This window comes from Sceloporus occidentalis, unplaced genomic scaffold (assembly GCF_023333645.1).
Source record: "Sceloporus occidentalis isolate IW3139 unplaced genomic scaffold, rSceOcc1.0.p SCAF_6, whole genome shotgun sequence".
Lineage (NCBI taxonomy): Eukaryota > Metazoa > Chordata > Lepidosauria > Squamata > Phrynosomatidae > Sceloporus > Sceloporus occidentalis.
Window position 1 is genome coordinate 121,509,018 of NW_028316986.1, and position 25,780 is coordinate 121,534,797.

Consider the following 25,780-nt stretch of genomic DNA (forward strand, 5'->3'; position numbering starts at 1 on the left):
CAGTTTAGGGAGAAGTATTCAGAAATCTTGGCCAGATCGCTCCAGTCCCTCACCAAACTACATACCCCAGGACTCCATAGGATGCAAACATGGCAATTAAAGTAGAATCATAGCACTGTAATTGTGTGAAAGGACTCCTGGTGTTTGCTTCAGGCTGCTGTTTATGCCATATGAGAATCATACTAATAAACTTACCTTACAGTAGATTCAGCTGTCTTCACCTTGGTCAGTTGTAGATTGCATTGTTACTGAGATAACGTATATCTCATGTCCAAATTCTTGAACTAAGCTATAAAAATAGTATTTGTTGTGTCAATCCTGTCCTCTACATGGGAATGCCATTGGAATGTTACTTGCTTTTTTACTGTTGAAAGTAATGTAGGTCTTCTTCATTATCTTTTCAGAAATGCTGCCAACTGTTGGTGACAGTCTTAAATCAAAAAAGCGCTACACCTTTTACTGCCAGACTTGTGGTGAGAGTATAATAAGTGATCAGTAAGTGCTGGGATCCTTATTTTATGTCTTTTCTGTGGATTGATGGATTTGGAAAGTAATTGGATCATTCTAATAGAGAGCCAGCATGATGTAGTGGTTTGAGTGTACTCTGAAGAACAGGGTTCAGTTCCCAGCTTGGCCGTGGAAACCCCCTGAGTGACCTTGGGCAGGTCACATGCTCTCAGCCTCACGAGACGGCAATGGCAGACCTCCCCTAAAGAAATCTTTTAACTTTATTTCCATATTTTAAAAAAATTACAATAACAGTATTGTTTACAGCTCATTTTTTCATAATATTCAACAAATAAATTTTGCATATAACCCATTTCTGTTATCTTACATAACACTTTTATATTTCTTTTACTTTCCTAAACAAATCTTGACCCATGATAGGTTCACCTTAAGGTTGCCATAAGTCAGAAACAACTTGAAGGCACACAACAACAGAAAGTGTGAAGACTTCCTTGGTGAGGCCTTTGCTCCTGACAATCTAGTTTGTATTGGTATAGCATGAAAGTTGGGTTGGGAATATGATTCTTTGGACAAGCAAAGAATTTAGACTTTTAGCAGCCTCTTACCTGTGTCCTGTTACTATATTTCCAGTATGAATAACATATCCCCAGGGTTGTCTGGTTTAAACAAGGTTGATAAAGCTTTCTAATACATAAAATAATCTTTCACAGTAGTAATATAGTGAGCAGGGTTCTTTTTTTTTAAACTAATGCAAAAAACTGGTTTAAACCAAAAACCCACCAATTAAAAAACATATTTTTAAAAAAACTGTTTCTCCGCATTACTGTGTATCCTCCCTATTTCTTCCCCTTTTCTTTGTTTTCATTTCACTTTGTTTATATTGAGTCTTCAGGCTAAAGAGCGGGATATTAACTTTTCCTAATAAATAAATCACAGGATCCAGCCTGAGGAGAGGTTCCGTTAAACTGAGAAGCTAGCTCACACTGTTTTCTCATTCATTCATTTATTTATTTAGTCAATCCTAAGGAGGAGATTTCATTTCATTTCCTTTATTAACAGCATTAATATGCTGCCCAGTTAACAAGAATTATCTGAGTTGCTATTTTGAATTTTTAGTAATCACGTGACATGGTAACCTGAATTTTGTTGTGTTTTGTTTGTTTTATGCCATGAACATCAATCGGATTTGCAGAAAGGGATTGTCCCCTCACTCCCATTTTTTTCTTGCTGGTAGGCCATAAAAGGTTTTCCTTAATGGGAAGCTATAGAGGATTTCTGGCCATAAGGTATTTAGTCACAGCTGTTGTTGTGTGCCTTCAAGTCATTTCGGACGTATGATGACCCTAAGGCAAACCTAAAATAGTGTTTACTTGTTGAGATTTGTCCAGAGAGGGTTAATCATCACCTTCATCTGAGGCTGAGAGAGTGTGACTTGCCCAAGGTCACCCAGTGGGTTTCCATTGGCGAGCGGAAATTTGAAACCTGATCTCTAGAGTTATGGTCCAACATTCAAACCAATACACCATGCAAGACTGCCTCTTTTTTTCTGGCTGCTTCAGTCAAGGAACTGAGAAGTATTGTGCTTGTTGAGATTGTAATATATGGCTGACAAGCTGCGTTAAGCCTGGTCAGTCTCAGGTTGTGCAGGTCTCTTTGATGCATGACACACGGGGAAAATGCTCCTCACAATATTGCTCTTGCCATTCATTTGCTTTCGGAAAACTGGGCAGAAGTGGCATTTAAATTAATTTTCCTCCGCTAACTTTTCTGGCACTGACCCTTTCCCATTAATCCCAAATATCACTGCACACTTGCTTTATAGGTATGCTGAAAAATGAAACACAGAAGGTGCCATCTGTTTAAGTTTCCATTTATTGTGTTACATATTGTGCCAGCTATTAATTTTCTAGCATGCGTGAAAGATTTAGTAGTATGGGCTAGGAAAATGTGTTACTTTAGTCCTAGCGCAGCTGCAGGACTAAGCCTTGTTTTTCTTTCTTTGTTCCTGAAATGGATTTGTGTGTGTCTTGGTTTGCAAAATGTCAAAACAGCATAGGAGGAGGTGAATTGATTAAACAAAAGACATAAAAATTGGAGATGTGGCTCTGCTCTTGAAAAGGAGATTTGTGTTAGCAGAACTCATAGCATGCTTTTCTAGTGTTCATATTGGCTAGTCTGGTTTTTCTCATGAATGTCTGAAGAATAAATTTGCAAGACACCAATCTGGACAGTGGTCAAAGTGGAAAGTTTTTACAGAATGCTACTGAGTTGATTTCTTACTGAATATCCAGCAACTAATAAGCCTCTCACCAGGCTCAGCATGGAATCCAAAATTTTATAGCATCTCTATGTGGGTATGATATGCAGAAGTAATCTTAAGTCACTCCAAAGTTTCTTTTGTAGAATTTGCCCTTCTTGTTAACCCTTGTTCATTACATGCCTTAATTTATTCTGAAACATTACATTGCATAACTTGCTGTAGTCTGTGCTGGACACTGGAAGTCTGTCTTTAGTGGTGATACAAACCTTTTACCTATGCACAAATTGCAATTAATATTTATCATTGGTTTTACAAGTCATTCAAGCCTTCATGGTTATTTTGCAGCTCTTAGGACACACCCCATATGGTGGTTTTTTTCCCTGCAAAAAATGTCCCCCTCAAAATGAGAGAATTGTGCTTCAGCAGGATGCTTCTCTTCTAAAATTAGATATATTACTGTACCTTTAGTGGGGGGGAAAATTCTATATATGGTTTTTTTTCTTTCCAAAACTGAAGTAACCCTCCAAGAATTTCCATAACCACATGAAGGAGTTGGTGTTGCTCCTGGGAGGTCCCACAGCTAGAAAAATGGCACTCAAACCCCCAGAGCTTGCCATCTCCCATACTCCAGTGTTGCCATTTTCTTGTAGCGTACATATTTCCCCATCCCACTGTAGCTTTAGTTTGGTTTATAGCACCAAGCAATAATTGAAAAAAAATAATATTAAAAAAGATTATCAGTCAAGTCAACTCATATAAGTGGTAAATAACAGAATGTATTAAGTTTGATTTTATTTTGGAAATAAGAGCTGTTTATTTGGGCCAGCATAAAGAGGAGATAAGACTAAGGAATTGCAAAATATTAATAGAATGTGTAGGTAAGGGCAAGTGGTACAAGGAAGTGAATGAGACAAGATGATATTCTGCATAAAAGGAAATGGATATTAAAGAGGATAATGGGGGTATATAGATATAATTTAAGTAATTTGTCTTATATTAATAATTAAGTAATAGAAATATGTATTGTAATAAAATATTATTAATGAAAAGTCACATAACTAGTAAATTAAAATAAACAGAGTTAAATATTTCGGAATGAGGATCCTAAATATTGTAGTATCAAATGTAGTCTTCAGGTCACATGTGGCACCTAGAGCTTTGTAAATACTTTTGCCTCCCAAATGTCTCCATACACCTTCTATGCATGGTGGAGACAATTTTGTCATGTTTTTGACCTGTGGCCAATTTTAGGGCCAGGAGAGGCCTTTAAAACAAAATACAGGAGTCAACCAGAAGTGCCTTGTTTAATTGTTTTTTCTTCCTGTGAGGAGGTAGAGTGGAAGGTGCAAGCTACCCCTAATATAGTGACACTTGTCTACCCCTAGCATAGTGGAATGGAATCATCATTATCATCACCATCATCATCATTTCTTCTTACCCACCTCTCCCCATGGTTGGAGGTGGGGAACAACAGACCAACAAATGCACAGCGGTCCAAAACACACTGCAGAAATAATCCAGTTTGAGACCGCTTTAACTGCCCTGACTCAATTCTAGGGAATTCTGGGAACTGTAGTTTTGTGAGGCATTTAGCTCTCACTGTCAGAGAAGTGTAGTGCCACAATAAATTACACTTCCCAGGATTCCCTGGCACTGAGTCAGGGTATTTAAAGTTGATTCAAACTGGATTATTTCTGCAGTGTGTTTTGGACCAACGTCAATTAAAAACACACGTCAATTTAAAAGAACAAACAAGACCCATACATATTTTAAAAACCCACATTTTCAAATTCACATATTAAAAAATCATCTGGATAGGACTGCCGGAAGAGACTGGTCTTTAATGCTGTTTTAAATTCGGACAGCGTATTCAGGTGTCAAATCTCTTCCAGCAAGTCATTCCACAGTCTACGGGTGGCTGAAGAAAAAGGTCCTCTGTCTGACAGTAGCCAACCTAGTCATGACCTACTGGATTAAATGACCCCCAAAGGATCTGAGTGTACTGCAGTCTACTATGCGGCTTACGTGAGTTAGACTTGACATAGCAACCAACTCATTCTTTTTCATCTTTTTTAAAGGACCTTTCTTAGAGTCCTTTCCCTTCCCAGTGAAAACTGGAGTGATTTGGTGGACGAGTGGTGTTGTCACCCCAACCCTTTCAATGAGAGTGTGTTTCATCCACAAAAGAACGACTGTTTTCTGGGACACAACTACTTCCTGATTAATCCAGGAAATGAGTCACCTGAATCAGGATTTCAAATTTGTCATTCAGAATCTCAGGATCCTTCTTCCAAAAACAGTGGCTCTGCCTCGGTAAGTATGCTGGGTGACAGCCTAAATGTGAAATTGCTTTTGTTTTTGCAGGATTGTTGTAGATCACAAACTTTGAATGCATAAGGGCCCAGGTCCTTTCTCTGGTTTGTCCAGTTAAAATGAGCCAGGAACCTGTGGCTCTTTAAATGTTGTTGGGCTCTTAACTCCCAGCCAGCACAATGATGGAACTTGTACTTGTAGAAACAATTTGAGGGTTGAATGTTTCTCACCCAAGAGTTAAAAGGGTTACTGGTAGCCCTCCGAGGACATAATACTAGAGATCTTGGATGCCCACTGCCAGTCAAAGGTGATGGTGCTGACATGGTGGGTGAAAGGTAGTTCTGGATGTACATGTAGAGCTGGGTGATTTCCAGTAGATTAGCCAAGATTTCTGACTCTTAAATACCCCCCTGTCCTAAATTATACTGCCGAATCGAAGATAACTAGGGGTGTGTGTGTGTGTAAAAGAACTGCGAGCTCAGTTCAGTTCTGGTACTGTTCTTCCAAGAGACCCCCTAATCTGCTTAGTATGCCTTAGTATATCCTTTTTTGATTAGGAATTGCCTTTCAAGAGTATTTGGAGGGCTCAAAGTCTTTGGCCCAAAGACTTGCAGTCAGATTGCTAACTGAGGATAGCTGCAATGAGCATATAACCCCCTTGTTGGAACAGTCCCATTGGCTACCAGTTACTGGAGACAGGTCAAATTGCTGTTTATGAGCTACAAAGCCATATACAGCTTAGTTCCAGGACATTTAAAGGACGATCTCTCACCTTGTGAGCCTGTCTGAGCTCTAAGATCTTTGTGGGAGGCCCTTCTCTTATCCCACCAGCTTTCTGGGCATGGTTGGTAGGCACAAGAAAGAGGGTCTGCTCCCAGGCTCTGCAGCTCCCATCCTAAGAGAGGCTTAGACTGACTCCCTTCCTTAGTAGCAGGGGAACATTTTTTTTGTTTGGCAGACATTTGAAGACTACTCACTCATGGAGAAAAAGTTACTAATAAGGTGCTCTGTTGTTGTTTTTCTTTTTAATGAGTATGGTTTTAAATTGCTTTTAATTCTACTGATAGTTTAATTATATTTTAACTTTTCTGTGCTGTGAACTTTTAGCGGTATCAGCTATAACTTCTGCAAGGTACCTTGTGTCCCAGGGCTGGGGAAATGGTGGGATATAAATAATAAAATAAAATAAAAACATACAGTGCAAATTGTTGATCTCAGCATTTCAGTTCTGAAGCCTTGTTTGGGCATTCTTGTTCCCAGCTATTTGAATATAGAATCACAGAGTTGGAAGGGGCCTCATGGACCATCAGGTTCAACCCCCTGTTCAGTGCAGGATCTCTACCTGGTACAGCATCCCCAGCAGGTAGCTGTCCAGCCTCTTTTTGAAGCTATCTAGAGAAGGAGACCCCACTTTCTCTGTAGGCAACTGGTTCCAATGGCAAACTTCTCTCACTGTCAGAAAGTTCTCCCTAATGTTCACATACAGTGTGGGAACATTGTTTGGCCCAAGTACTGTGCTTGACACATTGACATGGCATCACAGTATAGGTGTCTGTGAAAATGCACCCTCCGTGTTTGACATGTATAGTACTTTGGTTTGTGGAAGCCTGTACTGGACCTATGACTTCAATTCAGAATTTAATCTTGGCCCGCAGGGCAAGCAATCAGTATAAGAGAATTGGGTCCCCCACATGTCTTGATCCTAATCCAGAGTAAATGGAGCCTGATATTCTTTAAATCTCCTCTCCTTCACTGTAGAACCTAGTGCAGTGGTAGGCATGTGTATCAACATGAACTATCAGTTTTTTGCCTGTTCCTCTATTAGGTTGGCTCCATTTCTTTTGTGCTTCTGGCGGGCAGCTAAAATAGGGCTGTTCTGCATGGCCTTTAATGTTTGAAATTGCTGCTGTGAAAGTTTTAGAAATGCATTTTAGGATTTTTTTTTACTGTTTTTGAAAGTTTTAAGGGAGTGTTTTAATGTGTTCTTACATTTTTAATACAGTGTATTTGTACTGTTTTAATTGCTTTTATTTGTTCATGCCTCAGGAGCCCTAGTGGGCTGGGAGGCAATATAGGAATATCAGATAAATAACTCTGCAGGGATGGAGTGGGGTGGTGGTCTTTATGAGGCTGTGTAACGCAGGTTCACATCCTGGGTACTTCGCAGTGATTACCTTTTGCTTGGCTTCTGATAGATCCTCTCAAAGTTGTAGTAAACAAAGTAGAGCCTCCAAACTTGAATTCTGTCTACTCCATTCTTGAAGGTTCAACTGTCTGACTCAGGATCAGGCAGTTTCATATATTTAAGTGTCCATATGGTTTGTATGCAGTGTTATCACAGAAAGTGGTCAGCAACTCTTTAAAATGATTCTAGTTGTCCTTCCTTGTTTCTCAAAACATCTGTTGGGAACCCAACTTTGCCTGTACATCATAAACAACCAGTTTCATTTGGAGATAGGACTAGAATAGGATCTAAAAGTGAGATAGAGGCAAATCCCAGCTTTATGGGGAAGCTGGGATGATTTTTTAAAAATAGCTCATTTATTAAAACATTTGTCCATCCTTAAAAAAAGGTTTGTAAAGCAGCTGTCTCTAGCAGAAAAAAAGAACAGAGTTGACCCAGGTGCAGGGGAAAACAGTCCTATTTATCACTGAAAGGACACACAGTCTGTGTTTTCCCACTCCTCACACACATGGACTTTACATAATTATTTGTGTAATCTCTGGAAATCAGTTGTCACTTGTCACACTCTCAGGGAGAGTTGCTGGATACTTTCATCACATGGTAATTGTATGTCACTCATAAACCTGACATGTAAATCAGCCCTTACAGAGAACATTGTGGACTGATCCTCCATCTCACCTGAAACAATGCTTTTTAATAGGTTCATTTTTTTCTTGCTTTATTGAGACTCAGTAAGTGATAAGTCACTGAATAATGAGCTGTTGAGCAAAGTACTTGTGTCTGTGTCCCTTGAATCAGTCCTGAATGTAATTGAAACCACCTGCCCACCCCCAGCCTCCAAAATGGCGAAAGACTTTGAATCATCGTTTAACACAATTTTTAAACATCCCGAGGTCAGATAGTGTTTTGGTCCTTATCTCTAGGGGAAAATATTTTCTTCCAGACAATATCAAGGATCTTTTGGAATAGAAGAGCAAAAAGATATTAAGAGAGTGTAGATCGCCGGCAGCTGAAAGTTGTCACACAAGATGCATTGATTTAATTTGGGTGGCAAAAAGTACAGGCAATTTTGTTCAAAACCAGTGGATGCTCAAGAGTTTTGGGTGCCTGCTTGACTGTTATGCTATTACAGGTAACTTTAGCTGGGGCCGGGAGGGGTGGGGAAGGAGATGCAGTTGGCAGTGATTGCCTTTACAGTTTTCATTGTTCATTTATTTATTTGACTTCCTTGGTGTCCCACCTTTCTCCTGAATGTAGTGCTGATAAAAACATATACAATAATATTTTTAAAATATTTTAAAAATACAATATTAAAATACAGTTGAATTAAAAGCAACATGAAAAGGACAACATCCAAAAGCACAAGATCTACCCTTCCCTAGCAAGCAGTTAGTTGCCAAATGCCTGTCTGAATGAAAAGTTTTTGTGTGCCAAAGAAAGGACAACAGGGAGCGGGTCACCCACTCTCACCGGGGAGCTCTGCGTCTTTACCCACTCTGTGTCTTTACCCACTCTGAGGGGCTGGGACTGAGAGAAGGGACATGGTCAAAAAAGTCTCAAAGCTTCAGCAGATAATTTCATATTGAGGAAGTTGGCAGGATACATCAGAATGCCTTTGATAGCTAAATAAAGTTTGGAGGCAGTGTACTTTTGAATATTAATTAGAGGTATGGACAAGGGAGGATGATATGGCAACTTGCTTTATACCATTGATCCATCTTCCTTTCCCAATCAAGTGCTGTTTCAGATGTGTTGAAGTACAGCACCATTTTATTGTTTGTTTATTCCATTTTTATCCCAATTTGCTCTACTGAGATTAAGGCAGCATCTCATCTCATGATGATCACCGCATCACTTGATGCAGTGGCTGAAGTGGTAAAGATGCTGACTCTGTTGATTGCAAAATGGGCAGGTTAGCAGTTCAAGGTCTGGGTTCTGCATGATGTGGTGAACTCGTGTCACTAGTCCCAGCTTCTGCCAATGTAGCAGTTCGAATGCATGCAAATGCAAGTAGATAAATAGGTACAATTTCTCAGTGGGAAGGTAACAGCGTTTGGTGGAGTCATGCTGGCCACATGACTACCTGAGTCGTCTTCAGACAATGCTGGCTCTTCGGCTTAGAAACGGAAATGAACACCACCGCCTACAATTGGTTCTGACTAGACATTCATATCAAAGGACTAACCTTCCCTTTTTATACCTTGCTCTACTGAGATCAAGGCAATATAGCTAGCTCTCAACCACCCCACTTTTTTCCTTATAAAAACCCTGTGAGGATGTTCATGCTGCTCCGAAACAACTAGCCCGAGGTTAGCCAGTGAGTTTGTGGCTGAGTGGGGACTAGGATCTGAATCGCCCATATCCCAATCCAATATTTTCACCCAGCCAATATGGTAGTCTCCACTGACGGTCAGTGATTCTCTGGGCATTTGACAGATGTCAAATTCCCGGCCCTTCTTAGAGATGTTAGAGACAGAACATGTAATTTAGTGCATGGAAAGTATGTGGGATACCATCTAAGGGATTGTCCTGTTCTGGGTCTTTCCTAAACCATCTGCCACATCACTGTTGAAAACATAATACTAAGCCAGATGTTGGTCAGATCAAGCTGATATTTTTTTAAAAAATGTCCTTAGGGTCTATTTCAACATTATACCTATGCAAAATAAGTACTTTTGCAGAGGTTGGCAGAGGACATCCCCCATGGCATTCTGAAGGCTTGCACACAGGTCCCCCTTTGATGCCCCCAGGCATCGAAAACCCTAAAAGGTTTTTTGTTGTTGTGCCATAGTTTAGAAAGCTTGCCTGCTCCATCCAAAAAAATCAAAATTGTGGGCCCATTCACACTGTGATTTCAAATTAGGTGCCGTGGGGACATCCAGTGAAATCCTGGGTTTTGTATTTTGGTCAGCAGCACTAAAGAAGTTCTGAGGATGAGAATTCTAAATGCCTTTCTCTAAATTTCCAATCCCAGAATTTCATGGGATGTTGTTATGGCAATTAGAGTGAAATCTAGTGTAGTGTAATTGTGTACTGTGAGTAGGCCGTATGTATAGTCACTTTCTGGGGTCCCCCCCCCCCCTATTTCCCCCCCCTGCATTTCCAGGTCTGGGGTATCTCATGGTGGCTGCTAGGAATGAAGATTTGGCCCAGAGCCCGGCCAGAATTGTCAACATAATTTAGTTTAACCATTTAATCTACATGGCAGAAGTCAGCAATTAATTATATGACACTCACTTTTGCTGTGAAATGACTTGTCGTGTTTGTAAACCAATATATATGCAATCTGTGGTTTGTATTTCTTAGAAATAAATATTTATTAGTATAAGTGATGATTTTAACTTGCTAAGCAAAACAAGATGATTTCCATTAGATATAAGAGCTGGGGGATTGTGGTTTCTTGTTGTGTTATATTTGGAATACAGCTCCTTAAATCCTACAGCTAATATGACTTAAAAAATAACTTTCTGAATTGCCACTAGGATACCTTGTTTACAGAAATATGGAAATATATGACAGAGCTGGTATAATGCTGTAGATACAACTGCTTTTAAAAAATTAATTGTGTTTTTAAAGTATGATTATATTTTAAAATCAGAAAAGGTAAAGAAAAACAAATAGAAAAAAGGAGGGGGAAGAGGAATCTATAGTATATAAACAGGCATGTATATTAATATAACATGATTATATGTCTTGAAATTGATGTCTGTAAAATTCATAACTAAGGCAGTAAGATCTTCTGACCATGTAACAATGTATAGTGAATGTACATCTTTCCAGCTTTGGAATACAAGTATTTTTGTAAGAGGAAAAGCACACAAAACTCAACAATATTGACCATCACTTAGAATCCATATAACTTTTGCTCAGTACTCACTGGATGACTTTGGGCTAATATATTTACAGCTGGTGGCTTCCATGTCAGTGGAGCAGTGAATCCAGTTTTTACTATACGCTTTAAAAGAGCTGTCCATTGCCTATCCCTACAATACAGTTTGTTGTTGTTGTGGCATGCCTTCAAGTCGGTACTGACTTATGGTGACCCTAAGGCAACCGTATCACAGGCTTTTCTTGGCAGGTTTCTTCAGAGGGCATTTGTCATTGCTATCCTCTGAGGCTGAGAGACTGTGACTTGCCCAGGATCACCCAGTGGGATTCAAACCCTGCTCTCCAGAGTCATAGTCCAATGCTTAAATCACTACACCATGTTGGCTTTCCAAAATACAGTTGGCCTTCCACATTTGTGGATTTGACTTTTGTGAATCTGATGTTCTCTCTAGGAATCTCTAGTTTCTTCAGTGTGAGGTTGCCCATAGCATCATACTGGAACTCTGAGATGTTCCTAGATAAAACACTTCTCCTGACATTTGTAGGTCTTCCAGTAAAATTCTGTGGTCAGCCTCTACCAGAAATTGGCCGTAAAGATGTGCTGGAGGACCTAGAGATTCCTAGAAATAAATTGTCTCATTTTTTTTTTAAAAAGTAGTTTTTATTTTCTTTCTGTCCCTCCTCCCCTTTTCATGGGGACCTGTGCCCCTAACCCCAGTGAATATGGAGGTCCCACTGTATGCCCTATGCAAGTATTATTTCATATCCTGTTTGCTTTCTATATCTCTTGTAATTTTCTGTTTCATTTACTAGTCCATTTTCTTATCTGTTCATCAGGATAGTAAAATTTATGCAAATGTCATCAGTTGTACATAGCAAGCGAGTAAACCCATCCCGCCCCTGTTTGATAAAATGTTATTTGCAAATAAATTTTTATCATTTGGTTTTTGCATTGTCTTTAACAACTGAACACTAGTTTTCTGTACAGGGACTGTCTGTGGCAGACTGTCCCCAGGTTAGGACCAGGTGCAATGATTTATAAATGTTGATTTGTATGATAGTTTTTGTGTTAATGGTAATAATCTTGAGTGGAAGCAATAACAGTTTGATATAAAAATAAAGTCATCTGTTTGGGGATGCAAAGTAATACTAGGAGAAAATTGTCCTGTAGATCTAATTCTTTGTTTAGACAGTGGTGTGATTTATTTTAAACGTAACATTTCCCTTTTCTAAAGAGATGAGACACTGAAATGTTATTTCTTTGCCCTACAGAATTCTGAGGCAAATAGCAGAGTAATTTGCAAGCGCTGCAGAACATTGCTGGGAGAGGTTATGCCCTCAGGTACGGAGTATGCAAACAACATTTTCATTGGCTGCTTAGGTCATCCACAGATAGAAGATGCATGATTTAAATAAATAAATAACACTAATTAAAAATATTGATATTCATGGAGTTTTAAAATGTGATCTAGGATCCCTTCTTTCTCTCTGTTTTTCCCTCCTTCTCTTTCTTTTTCTTTCCCCCTCTATACAGTATATAGGTACTTGTTTTAAACACATTTTAATCAAGAATCCATAAATTATATCTCCATTTAGTGATCAAAAATTATATCAAAAATGTGAAGTTGAAGGCTTTCATGGCTGGCATCTGTAGTTTTTTGTGGGTTTTTCGGTCTATGTGGCCAGTGTTCCCAAAGAGTTTGTTTCTGACATTTCGCCAGCATCTGTGGCTGGCATCCATAAAAAACCCACAAAAAAATCAAAGATGCCTCTGAATACATTCTTCTTGTTGCTGCTGCTGCTGCTGCTGCTTACCATCAGTAGACTTCAACATATGGTGACCCTGTGAATGAGAGACCTCCAAGCTCCCTGCTCATTAATTGCTGTGCTCTTGTAAACTCAGGGCCATGGCTTTCTTGATTGAATAAGTCTATCTGTAGTGTAACCTCCTTTTTTTCCTACTGACTGCCACATTCTTTCCTTTTGTCTTTTCCAAAGAATCACATCATCTCATGATATGTCCAAAGTATGACAGCTTCTGTTTAATTATCTTTGCTTCTAGGGAGAGTTCCAGCTTGAGTTGCTCTCAGATGCATCCATCCATTTGTCTTTTTAGCAGTCCATGGTATCCACAGAATTCTCCAGCACCACATTTCAATTTTTTTCCCTATCAGCTCACTTCATTATTACTGATTTTTGACCAAGCAAGTACAGACTGTATCTCCCATAGAATTTAGGAAGAATGCTTGCACTGAAGATTGCACTGCTTTTCATAAACCTGAGTCTCTTACAGGTCTTTTTATGAAAAAAAAAATATTGTCTTCACTTCTCTTAAGAAGTCCTAGCACAATATAGGAACCAGCTGTTTTCAAACTAAGGTTTTAAAAAGTAAAATACAGTCATTTTTTCCTTGAAACTAACAAAAATGCAACCCCAGTTTATTTATTCTTCCCTGCAGCCGTTTCCTTTCACAACCACTGCATATTTTGTTTTTGTTATTTTGCTTCTTACCTGAATCAGCTTCCAGAGGATAATGCAAACTGACTTGGTCTTTCTTTCTCACACATTGGGAGTGGGTGAGAGAGATGCTGGTTGCAAATGGGCATGTGGAATGAAGAGAAGCAAAGAGAAAAAGAAAGAATGCGGTCCTCTGCCATTTAGTCAGTTAAACCAACAGGGGCTGTAACACCCAGAGAAGCTGCATGCAATCAGACCATGGTCCACTTGTTTCTCAACTTGGTCTGAAAATCTGCTTGCATCTGGAATTAATTCATACCTGCCATTGTTGACTGGGGATAGTGGTGGAGAAGAGAAAAGCAACTGTGAGCAGAGTTCTAACTAGCTAAGGTTATCATGCAAAGGGATCTTGTAGCATCTTTGAGACCAACTGCGGAAGAAGTGGTACTATAAGCTTTCGTAAACTTGATCTACTTGCTCAGATGCAGGTCTACAAAAGCTTATACTATAACTTCTTTCATTCAGTTAGTCTCAAAGGTGCTACAAGATCCCTTTGCATACTGATTTTCCAAACTATGTGAATTCTTGCTAAGATTAGGAACTTGTGTTTTATATAAACCCAGCTCAAGGCTGTTGCTTAGGGCTAGCCTCACTCAGCCTAACCCTACTTTGTACTTGCATTTGTGTTGTGTCCCTCAGTTGGAGGTGGTTTTAATCTCATTACACAACTCATATTTTTGTGGCATACTGCATCTGAACCTGGTAGTTCAGGGTAGCCATTGTTGTGTCTGATTGTTGTTTTAAAAACTACACACCCTTGGATCCTGTCAGGCAGTTTATGTTTCTTCACATGCTTAGAGGGAATGCTTCAATTTCTGGAGCTGGCCTGATTGGCAGAATAGCTGGCTGGGCTGATGGTCCTAGATAGAGCTCCCTCCCAGGCCTCTTGCCACCATTTTGGAAAGCTAATGGTAGGGAGGTTCTGCTTGTGAAGAAGTGCAGGATGAAAGCGAAGGATCATTCTGAGATTAAATCAAAGTCCATGTGAATTAGTACAAAACTGATTTTTTTTTTGGTTGCAAACTTTTGAGCAGCCATGGTTGTTGAATTTCAGACCTTCTGCCCATTTGAATACTCTTATCTGCTTCTACTAAATTGTGGTGTGATATCTAATTTATAACCTGTTTTTAATGATGTTTCAAGAAAGATTTCACTTGCACGTTTCAGTATACAGTGGACCCTTGTTATACGCTGGAGTTTGGTTCCAAGATCCCTTGTGTATAATAAAATCCGTGTATGCTCAAGTCCCATTAAATATAATGACATTGCAAAATGGTGTCCCTATAAAAAATGGAAAATCAAGGTTTGATATTTGAAATGTAGACTTTTTTTTAACATTTTCAAACTGTGTATGCTTGAATCCATGTATAAAAAAATCTGTGTATAAGAAGGGCGATTGCATATTAATTAATATAAGATAAACATTTATTTTATTTTATTTTGTTCCTAGGTGTCACAAAATACTATTTCACTGAATTGCTTGTTCAGCCATCAGAAGACTGCTTCAACACAATACCAAGGTGTTAAAGGATTCATTCATTTTAATTTAGAATGGTGCTGCTCATTTGATATCCAAAGCCTGGTTATATTTTGCTTTCATACATTTCATGAAATATTCAAATATTAACATTGTTTCCAGCAGTGCTTGCTGAATGGTCATTAAATGTATTTATTGCTTTTTCTGCCCTCTCTCCTGCATAGAAATATAATTAGAATGTCGTGTTGGTGACTGGAAGCATTGGAGTCACAGGTCATCTGATTATTATGAATCATTTAGATGACTCCTACATCTGATTAAAAGATGCCCATTTCTTTGATTCCCATTGTCCAACAAGCATAATGTTTTAAAGGCACTGCATTTCTTTTCACTAGGAGAAAATGTGCATTTGAGTACAGGAGCCTAAGCTGTATCAGATTGTCTTAGGATAGTCTGCTCAGGAGGAAGGATTGAGTCTTGGTCTCTCTTTTCTCTCTGCTTTTGTCAAAAGACATAATAGACACACTGTGTATTGTACACTTGCACTGGAAATACTGACCTAGTTTGCACTGCACAAGAAATCTGGATTCTGTGGGAATAGGATGGGAAACATTAGCTTATTCTCTGTGATCAGGTTTTTGTTGCACACTGTGACTCCCCCTACAAGTGAAAGTGGCTGTCCTGCTCTCACAGTGTAACAGATTGCAGAGTGTCCACAGTTCAGTAGCCAAAAGAACATGCAGTATCCAATAACAAACAGCCCAGAGTCAGAAGCTGTAAATCCAAGCAAAGTCCTCAAGTAGCAAGATAACAAGGCTAATATAACAAGATAACAGGCTCATACATCACAGTCAGATCTCACAGTAGACATAGGCTGAGAGAGAAAAACCAAGTTTGCCTCCAGCAATTGAAAGAGAGAATGGCTCTTGACTTATAAAGCCTGCTGATTAAGCCCCACCCAACTTGCAGACTGTTTCGGGAGAGTGTTTCCCAGCTGCATGTGTGCAGCCTCTCACTTTACCCGAAGGGGAGAGGGACTGGGCTTATGCCAGATGTCAGAGCCTTCACCTTTTCCAAGGATTTGGAGGTACTTTCCTACCTGTTTCTAGTCCTTTGGAGCATTCGGGTAGCTGTCAGACTGAGCTGCAGGAGGGCACAGCTGTGTTAGGTCTGTTTCATCTTCAGACACCGAACTCTTAAGGGTTGCATGACAGTGGCTAAGCACACCATTCACCTTCTGTTGGTGGTGTGCTTAGTAGAGGTGTGGGAAACTATGGCCCTTAGACATTTTTGACCTTCTGTCAACCCTGGCCTGCATAGCTAGAGGTGAGGAGTATTGGAGAGTTGCACTGTGAATTGTGGAGGGCTACATTTGTTCCTCCCACCCCAGCTACTGTGTGATGTCTAGCCTGGCAGCATTCTGGCTTGTTTCTTCCCTGACAAGCCAGAGAAATAACCCATGGTTTGTTCCAGTCTGTCTTACTGGTGAAGGAACAAGCCTGGTGCTAGCAATCACCCGGTTCAGATGTCTAGATTTCCCCATTTCTGACTGGAGTTGTTGGCACCCTGCTCATGTCTGCACACAGCACTTCCAGTATTCAATTATCATTTTGTATATATCAGCCTTTTAATTTTTTTTAATTATATGCCATTTTTTAATTATTTTTATTTATATATTTACATTTCCCCACATGATGGATCAGGGCATTGTCCTTGTGAATTGTACTCTTTGTCCTTTAAACAGTGTAATGCCATGGTTATCATTCTTCTGCAGCAGGGCAAGTCAGATTCTAGGCTTGTGGGAGTTACTTTGTGTTAGTATGTGTGCATGTACTCTCTCTCTCTCGCCCTCTCCCTCTCTTACACACACACACACACACACACACACACACACACACACACACACACACACAGAGGCTTGGTAATTACCCGGCAATCCACCAACTGAGGCTTGGTACAGAAATCATATTCTTAGAACTTTTAAGAACTTGGACTCAGAAGTGAACATGAATTTACAATCTTTCCACATGAAAATCCGCTCTAGGCCACCCAGTCACCTCAAGCATGTTGCTTCTGTTAAACAATTGGGAGTCAGAAATGCTTGCCCAAGCTATTTCAGATCACCAGAGATCTCCTTGTAGATCCAGCTCCGTGCAACCTAATTAGAGAACATAATGCAGAGCCAAATCTAAAATTTTATTAGAAACATTAATCCTGTATTTTTCCAGATTCCTCCCCCCACCCCTATTCCCATGCTGGTTGCTGTGCCCTTGGAAACCTTCTTAATGTCTTTGGACTGTCCTTATAACATCATTGTTGAGATATGCTTACCAGAGAATTAATAATCCCCAACCTGAACATTCATTTGCTGTTGTTGCAAGTCTTAGGGTTAATCAGTTGCAAATTATGCAAACTTAATGTTGCTTTAATTAATTTCTGCCATGAAATGTCTAATTGCCAATTACAAGCTGATATCTAGCCATCTTTTTCTAGCATATGCAGCTCTGTGCTTCAGTGAAAGCTTTCTACTCTGTAATTGTAGGGTGGCACTTAAATAAAACTTCTCGGACAACTCAGTTTGAAGCACAAGCAAATATCCGTATACTGTGGCTACCACAAACTACAGCATGCTGTGATCACCTTGTGATCATTATTGTCATCTCGCAAATCAGTTTTCCTACTGCCAAAGTGTATGTGGTGTGTGTGAGAGAGAAAAAAGAGGAAAATTATTTTCCAGCACATGTTATTATGCACGCAACTTGCTAGGCCTCCAGAAATGTAGTGTTGGGAGAAATAACGGTACAGTGGAAGGTGTAACATATGTTTATGTTTAAAACATTTAGTGAAGGCAGGTCTTATGAGAGGCACGAATTCTGTTGAAGGGTGGATGGCTCTGTCTCCTTTCATGCTATGGGACTGGTAATGCACACAGCAGCCTTGCATAATAATATGTCAGACCCCCTTTTCATTAATCTAAGGCACTTTACTTTGGACGTTCAGATTTATAGTACACAATTAGATTAGTTGTAGCAATTTATTATATAGTAGGAAGAAAAATAGTTCTTGTTACAGTGGAACAACGAGAGTGGTAAACTGAGAAGAGCAAATTCACATGATTCTTACAGTACTCAAATTCTGGCCTACGGTCTGGACATGAGGAAAGTTAATGGTGATGTTCTTGAAATACAGTGAATTACAGTGGTCTCTCCACATCCGCTGGGGTTAGGGGTCAAGGACCCCTGTGAATGTGGAAGAACCACAATTTAAAAAAAAAACTATTCTTTTTACTTGAGAGAATACCTCTCTAGGAATCTCCAGGTCCCCCAGTGCAACTCTATACTCAACATCTGCCAGAAGTTGATTATAGAATCATGCTGGAGGACCTACAAATACCTAGAGAAGCGTTTTCTCTAGGGACCTCTAGGTTGTCCAGCACAACTCTATGGTCAGCTTCTGTCAGAAGTGCACTGGAGAACCTAGAGATTCCTAGAGAGAACACATTAATCAAAACTGCAAATAATTAAATCTGCAAAAGTCAAAGCTGCAAATGTGGAGGGCCATTTGTACTTCTAAGGCCCATAAAGTCTTGAGTAGGTTTTTGCTGGTCATGGTAGATACTGGGAGCCATGAAGGCGTTTTCAGTTTCTAGAACCCCTCAGTGGGCTGCATTGATTCAGCCATTAGTTACTAAAAATGATGTTTTGGGTGACTGGAAGGCATATCTAATCACTTTTAAGTGTTGTTTTTTTCTTGCTGGTTTGAGGATGGGGACAAAAGTTACTCACAAAGTGGGGTTCCTGGAGTCTGTTTTTAAGCTCCCTCAAAAGCATTTTGGATTACATTTAAAACATTTTGGGGTTTACATGATGCCCATCCTTGGTATATAGTTTTATGCCTGACCCTTTTCTTGATCTGGTCTCTTTCATCATATTTTTTCTACATTGCCCACATCCTTAAAACAAATTTTTATTATAGCTGTGTTGTGTAAGCTTGTGCCAAATACCAGGCGATTCAAAAGAATGGTGGGAAAGTAAAGCTGTTCCTACTCAGTTTTGCACCATTCTTTTTTAATCACCCTGTTTATATGCAGGATTGAAGCTAAAAATAGCTTCCATAAGTCACTAGAAAAGGAAGATTCTGTTCTTTTGATGTAGACATTTCCTATATGCACAAAATAGGAAACATGGGATGCTTGATGTGAAACGCTTTTTCTTTTCTCTCCCCCTATGCTCTCTCTCTCCCCAGGTCTCTCTTTATACAGAGTGCTGTAGCCCAGTGCCTTGTAGAGCTTTCTTCTTCTAGAAGCACATTTAGATTCAGCATAGAAGGGACTGATGGGGCAGTCTACATCCTGGTAAGTCTATAACTTTTGGTTTAGGTACAAATATAATCCAGTGATTTAACTTTAAAGCTGTTCACTTTGTTTGACTGTTTCAGCTTGCCCCCTCCCCTAGTTAAATAGGCTTAGTTGGTCTTTCCTGGTCTTATAGTACAATCCTGTCCATGTTTACTCAGAAGTAACGACCCATTGACGTCAAAGGAATTTTCCATGGAAATAAGCCCTATTGCACCCAGTGGGACTTATCTCTGAGTAGACATGCATAGGATTACACTGTGTGTATTGCATCCAGTATTTCATGAACAAACATTTGTGCAGTTTATTCCCCCACTCCCCGTGTGCCCCCAGAATAAGCTCAAGCCCTCTGGTGAAGATGTGGGGAACCTCTGTTCTACCAATGGTGTCTTTTAAGGGATTAGTAGATGTGTACAGGTATACCAAGTACCTGGTCTACCAATGGTGTTTTTAAGGGATTAGTAGATGTGTACAGGTGTACCAAAGTTAATGAAGTAGATCTGTTTCTGTTTCATCAACAGAAAATTTGGTACCAGAGGCAGAAATAACAGGGGAGAAGAGGCATGTGTTTCTACACTGCAAAAAAAGAAGAGAAGTTCAACATATTTCAGCAAACGTTTTATGGAAAACTAACAATATTCATACATGAAATGAAACAGCCAGGTCAGGGAAGCCTTGCATAAGTAAACAAAAACATTTTGAGCTTTTTAGAGACCATGTGAAAATTTCACAAAATATATCCAGGGATGGAACTCCACTTGTGATTTCATTTTAATGGCCATACCTATAGATCTAGGTTATGTTTTCGTTTTGTAAACATAGAGGGGGGTGGTAGCTAGTGAAGCACATTATCTGCCCCTCCTTTTCTTTCCTATTTTCTGTTCATGCATGTTATAAGGTATTCCAGAGGCAGATGCTATTTAGCTTGCCCATTGTAGACAGGGACACACAACTACAGTAAAATCCCATTCTTTCTCAGCTGAAACTTTATTGTATTGTTTACTACAGATACACAGCTGTGACAAAGCAACAAAAGCCTGTGATTCCCCAGTTAGACAAAGCATGACAAGAAAAAAAAGTGTGGCTTAAAATTTTTTTTGAAAAAAGGAGCCTTTGTTAGAGGCTTTGTTAATTGGGGTATGACTGTATATTATTGCACTTTAAGTGTGGTCCAAAACACACAACAGAAATAATCCAGTTTGGGACTGCTTTAATTGCCCTGTCTCAGTGCTAGGCAATCCTGGGAATTGTAGTTTATTGTGGCAACAGAGATCTCTGACAGAGAAGGCTAAATGTCTCACAAAACTACAGTTCCCAAAATTCCCTAGGACTGAGCCAGGACAATTAAAGCAGTCTCAAACGGGATTATTTCTGCAGTGTGTTTTGGACCTATATCTCTGGAAATTTCAAAATGTTTTTGAGTTGTTACCACAACCTCTCTGGAAATCCATCATCATTTTTGATGAAATAGCATGCACTTGCCAAATTTTATCAACTTTCATAAAGAGAGCTTGTTTGTATGGGTAGTTCACTGGATTGAAACCTACAAACCAAAAAACACACACCATAAGAATAAAGTATATTGAAGTGAGTACTGTAGATTTTATATCTCGGTAGAAATGCATGGGATGCCAGTCATAATTTGGGGAATTATGGATTTTAGAAATTTAACTTCTCTTTAACTCCATGCAAATGGCATCATCTGTGCATGCAAAAATTGAACTACTAAGGCAAATAAGAACCACAGATTTTATGTAGACTGGGCTCCATTTTTGTTTTAATGCAACTTGTAAGAGTGTCTTGTCAACAGATCTGGCTACTAAATTCTGACACTTTGCTGGTGGAATCTTTGGGAAACTTTGCATCCAGTGAGGATTTTACTTTACTTGAACATGCCATGCCATCTGATTCAAGGCCTTCAAAGATTCAGAAAGCTATTAAACTTCTTTATCATCCCTGCATAAAAAGCAGAAATAAAGAGTAAGTATAAGGTATATTATTATTTATTATTATTATTATTATTATTATTATTATTTATATAGTGCTGTAGATTTACACAGCGCTGTACATAGAAACAATAAAATTGATGAAAATGAAACCTGCCAATGGCATACATTCTACAAAATACATATAAAACAATAGATAATAATATAAGATAGAATTAGATAAAATAAGCAGGCAACAAATTAAAAACATCAAATACCAAATCAAATATCAGATAAACAATCACACAATGCCTGGGAACACTTCCCTGAACAATTTAGTCATCAACTCAGTTAAAGAAGTGGTTAAAGAAGTGATGACCCGTGTTCGTGGGGGAAGAATGTTCTAGGAGTGAGGTGCAGCAAATGAGAAGGGACGAATCCAGGACAGGGCAGTGGAAATCCTAGATAATTCCCCAAATTATGCATTTTTATGATACCCCAAAGCAGATGCCTGTTGGTAGGGCTGGCTTTGTGTGTATATATGCCTCCAGCAGTAAATTCAGGTTGTTAAATGCTGATCAGTTTGGGAGCAAAATGTTGCTACCCAAAAATATGGTACTAGCTTCTATATATTTCAGAGTGTGGGTAGATTTGTGGAAATTTCTAAATAAATATAAAAGATAGCTTATTTTAAACCAATAAAGCATAATATAATCAACAAAATATAACAGCTCAACTAAAACTCTATTTTAAAATTGTGCTTGCTCATCCAGAATAAAATAAAAACCATGCCTAGGGTGTGTTTAAACACATAAGAAGTGGGGGAGGGCTTGCCTATTTCCTCAGGGAGTAGGTTCCATGATCAGAGTACCGAAGCAAGAACGGTTTTCTGGTATTCCCCAAACATGTCTGACATATTAGAAGAGCTGATAGTAGGGTGTGGGATGAAAATCTTGAAATCTGAATATGTACAAGACCAGGGTTCAAATCCTCACTTGGCCATGGAAACCCACTGGGTGACCTTGAGCAGTGACATTCTCTCAACTTCAGAGGAAGGCAAAGCCAAGCCCATCTGAATGAATATTGCCAAGAAAATCTTGTGACAGGTTCTCCTTAGGGTTGCTATAAGTCAGAAATTGCTTGAAGGCACACAACAACAGCAAACATAGGATAGGGGTCATTTAGATTGGAGATTGGCAACTATGATAGGTCTGGGGATCAATTTTCTGTCTCCAAGGGCTGCATGGAGTGTCAAAAATGGCCCAAATGATGGTGGGTACGAAAACCAGAAGTGTCTGGAAGGTTACATTGCACAACCTATTGAAAAGCAGAGCTTCAACCTGTTGGAAAGATGAATTGCCACTCCTTGTGCAGTAGGAGTAGGAATAGGAAAAGGAGTAGGAACAGGAAAATTAGGGGAGTCTTAAGGGAGTGAGGAGCCTTAAAGATATCTATGAGGAAGATGAACTTTTCCTACCTTTGCTTCGCCCCTGTAGACAATGGTTTAAACTGCAGTCCTGCAGACAAGGAAGGGAAGTATGTGCTCCTTCAGATGCAACTTGCAACTTCTAGAAGCACTGGTAAGCCACTTGTAAGATGTGGTGGGGATTTCAGTTCAATAATATCTGGAAGACTGTGATTCGCACCCTTACACAATTACAATAGGACTTGCTTGATAAATTTATGTAGTCTTGGACTAGCTTAAGTTAGGCTTACTGGCATATTAGCTGCAGCCCATTTGTGTCTAGCTAAATCCCATCTCTTGCAAGTACATAACTGACCTCAAATGTTTATACCCTGCAAGTAATGAAGATCCCTGTGATATGAGCATTTCCTCCCTGGCATAATAAAGGGCCCAAACAGACAGGCTAAAATAAAGCTGCTTCAGGTCTGTTTAAATGACACATGCATCTTAAGAAGCCAGAAGCTGCTCCAAAGCTGTGCTCTGGTCCTTAGAACTGTAGTGTGGTTTTGGCGGGGCTTCCGGCCTCTTAGGATTCATGCATCATTTAAATAGCACACTTCCAAAGTGATCTGAAGCAGCTTTATTTTGGCCTGTCTGTTCTGGCCCAAAGTAAATGAGATCTGGCTCCTCAAGTAGTCCCTTTCGCTACACAGGGTTTTGCACACAGTGAAGTTGCTTTCAGAAACAGTGAAGTTGCAGAGTTCCTGCATGGCAGGGGGTTGGGCTGAATGGACCTTGTGGTCTCTTCCAACTCTACATTTCTATGATTCTATGATTTTTGCCCTACTGCATACAATAAAAGTTAATCAGTGTTGTATTTAGCACTCATGTTTACAGAGGGAGGAACTTATTAAAAGGAGAATGTTGGGTTTTTCTTTTTTTCTTGGTGTTTGTAAATCTCCCTGCAATTAGAAAGCATTTTTGTAATTTTGTAATTTGAAAAGATAGTATGACGGTTTTCAAATATCAAGTTCTTAATCCACTGAAAGACTCTACTGAGCTCCAGAAACATTATGTATTCAGGAGACAAAATTAGATACTCTAATGAGAGTTCTGATACTCTTTATTCTCCTTGCTTCTGCGGTACAGAAAGCAGTACAAGTCACTTTTGTCCAAATCCTCTTTATATTGTCAGAAATACTCTTGTATCATTAGTAACAACTGAAAGACAGAACATTATTGGGGTATCAGGAGGATAATAAATCCCATAGTAATGTCACCATTGGAAGTCAAAATCATTTACATTCTCATTGCAATTGCTGTGCCAGCAAGGACAAACTTAGGATATAATGGCTGCATCTGCATGGATAATAGTGTTGACATATGCACAAGGACAATTAAAAGTTAAGTTAGCTGCCTGGCATTTCATACGGAATCTTGTACCACGAATGACACAATAACTCTTGACACAAATTACTGTTCTGTTTTAAAAAAGGGTAGGGATTATATATGCCCATCAAGATGTTAGACTACAACTCCCGATATTCCTCATCATCGACTGTTGTCTCAGGCAGCTGGGACTTCTAGTGTAACAACATCTGGAGGGCCATAGGATTCTTGCAAAGTCCAGAACTTTAGTCACTGGGTATCTTTAAACAGAATGAAAAAGTCTGGAGAAATAAGTAAAGGATCACTAAGGAATTTTATTGTATTACATTGTATCATTTTATATAATACAATAAATATATTCATAAAATATTAATAAATATCTTATATAATTAAAAATCGTAACAATAATATATAATATAACACAGATATGTATTTTATGATAAGGGAATGCTAGATAACCACAAAAACTGCTAAAGTAGCATGGAAAATAGTAGCAACAACACTTTTAAGTAAAATCCTAAAAAATTATAATCCCATTAAAAGGGGGAACAGATATAGTTTTCAAATGCCATTAAAACCTTAGAGAAATATAACCTACTTTACCTAGCTCTTTAAAGGTGATAATGGCAGTGGTAAGTGAATATACCTGGAGAAGGAAATCCATAGTTCGATTGTCACATCTGAAAAGACCCTCTTTCTGAAGCTTCAGAAGTTGGGGACAGAAGCTTGTCACTTCCTCTGACATTGATCTTCACTGGTACTCCAGGGCCGGGTCATTTAGAGCTTTAATGCCAAAACCAGCACCTTTGAATTAAACTCCGTTTAGTAGCCAATGAAGATGTTTTTAGGCTGGCAGAATGTGCTTACAGTTGTAAACTGCTTAGACACTGCTTGTTTGGTATGAAGCAGTATATTAATGAAGCTGTTTGTTTTTTGTTTTGTTTTGCTTGCGGCTCCGTTAAATTTAAGAATCTGTTTTCCACATTTAATACCAGTTTTACCTTCTGAGGGTTCTTCAAGGTGAGCTCTAGGTATAACACATTACAGTAATCTAGAGCAACGTTGGAACCAAAGCCTACTTGAAATTCTGTTTTTCTACATGTAGGGTAGGGTTTTGTTTTGTTTTGTGTTTGCATGAAAGGGAACATTCAGATATGTACTCCCTTCATTGGTAAACTGGATTAGTTCAGTCTATGACAAACTGCTGGACTAGTTGTTTGGCATTTTGTTACTCGTGGTTATTGGAGTAAACATTCAGAACAGGAGAAGTCTAGATTTGGACCATAAAACAATTTGCATCAGAGATAAGGGGGGGAAACGATTGCAGTTTTCATTAGGAAAATAGCTAAGCTCCCTGATAGTAAGATATTGCCTCTGTAATTTTGTTTACTTAAAAATGAGATTATTATGTCTGAAAATAATCTGTTATTAGCCACCATCCACAATGATTTATCATAATTGTCTGCTTTGTATCCATTTTAAATAGCTAGGCATATGAATTTCGACAATCTCTTCCCTAAGGCTGCATTAGTCAGAGCGAGCTCAAACTGCTAGGTTGACATTTTTTCCTCTCCAGACTCATATGCAAGTATAAAAGTTTTATGAGGCAACTTTAACGAGGCCCACTGGGATTTGGGATTATTTATCTTAAGCTCTTAT

General features: G+C 39.1%; 1 protein-coding gene across 6 annotated transcripts in view; it reads left to right on the forward strand.

Moving 5' to 3' along the window:
• Positions 1-25,780, forward strand: part of LOC149311344 (E3 ubiquitin-protein ligase E3D-like) — a 79,936-nt gene that overhangs the window by 10,803 nt on the left and 43,353 nt on the right. For 4 of the 6 annotated variants that reach the window (XR_016281777.1, XM_089530841.1, XM_089530842.1 and 1 more), the window contains 6 exons: positions 405-495; positions 4,807-5,041; positions 12,327-12,396; positions 15,022-15,091; positions 19,294-19,402; positions 21,213-21,382. Coding sequence is in view for 5 of the 6 variants with exons in the window: in XM_089530841.1 (XP_089386967.1) it covers positions 405-495; positions 4,807-5,041; positions 12,327-12,396; positions 15,022-15,091; positions 19,294-19,402; positions 21,213-21,382 (745 nt within the window). In the remaining variant the exon portion in view is untranslated. Of the gene's footprint in view, positions 1-404; positions 496-4,806; positions 5,042-12,326; positions 12,397-15,021; positions 15,092-19,293; positions 19,403-21,212; positions 21,394-22,823; positions 22,908-25,780 lie in introns of all 6 variants that reach the window. The other 2 variants (XM_089530843.1, XM_089530845.1) reach the window with 2 other exon arrangements.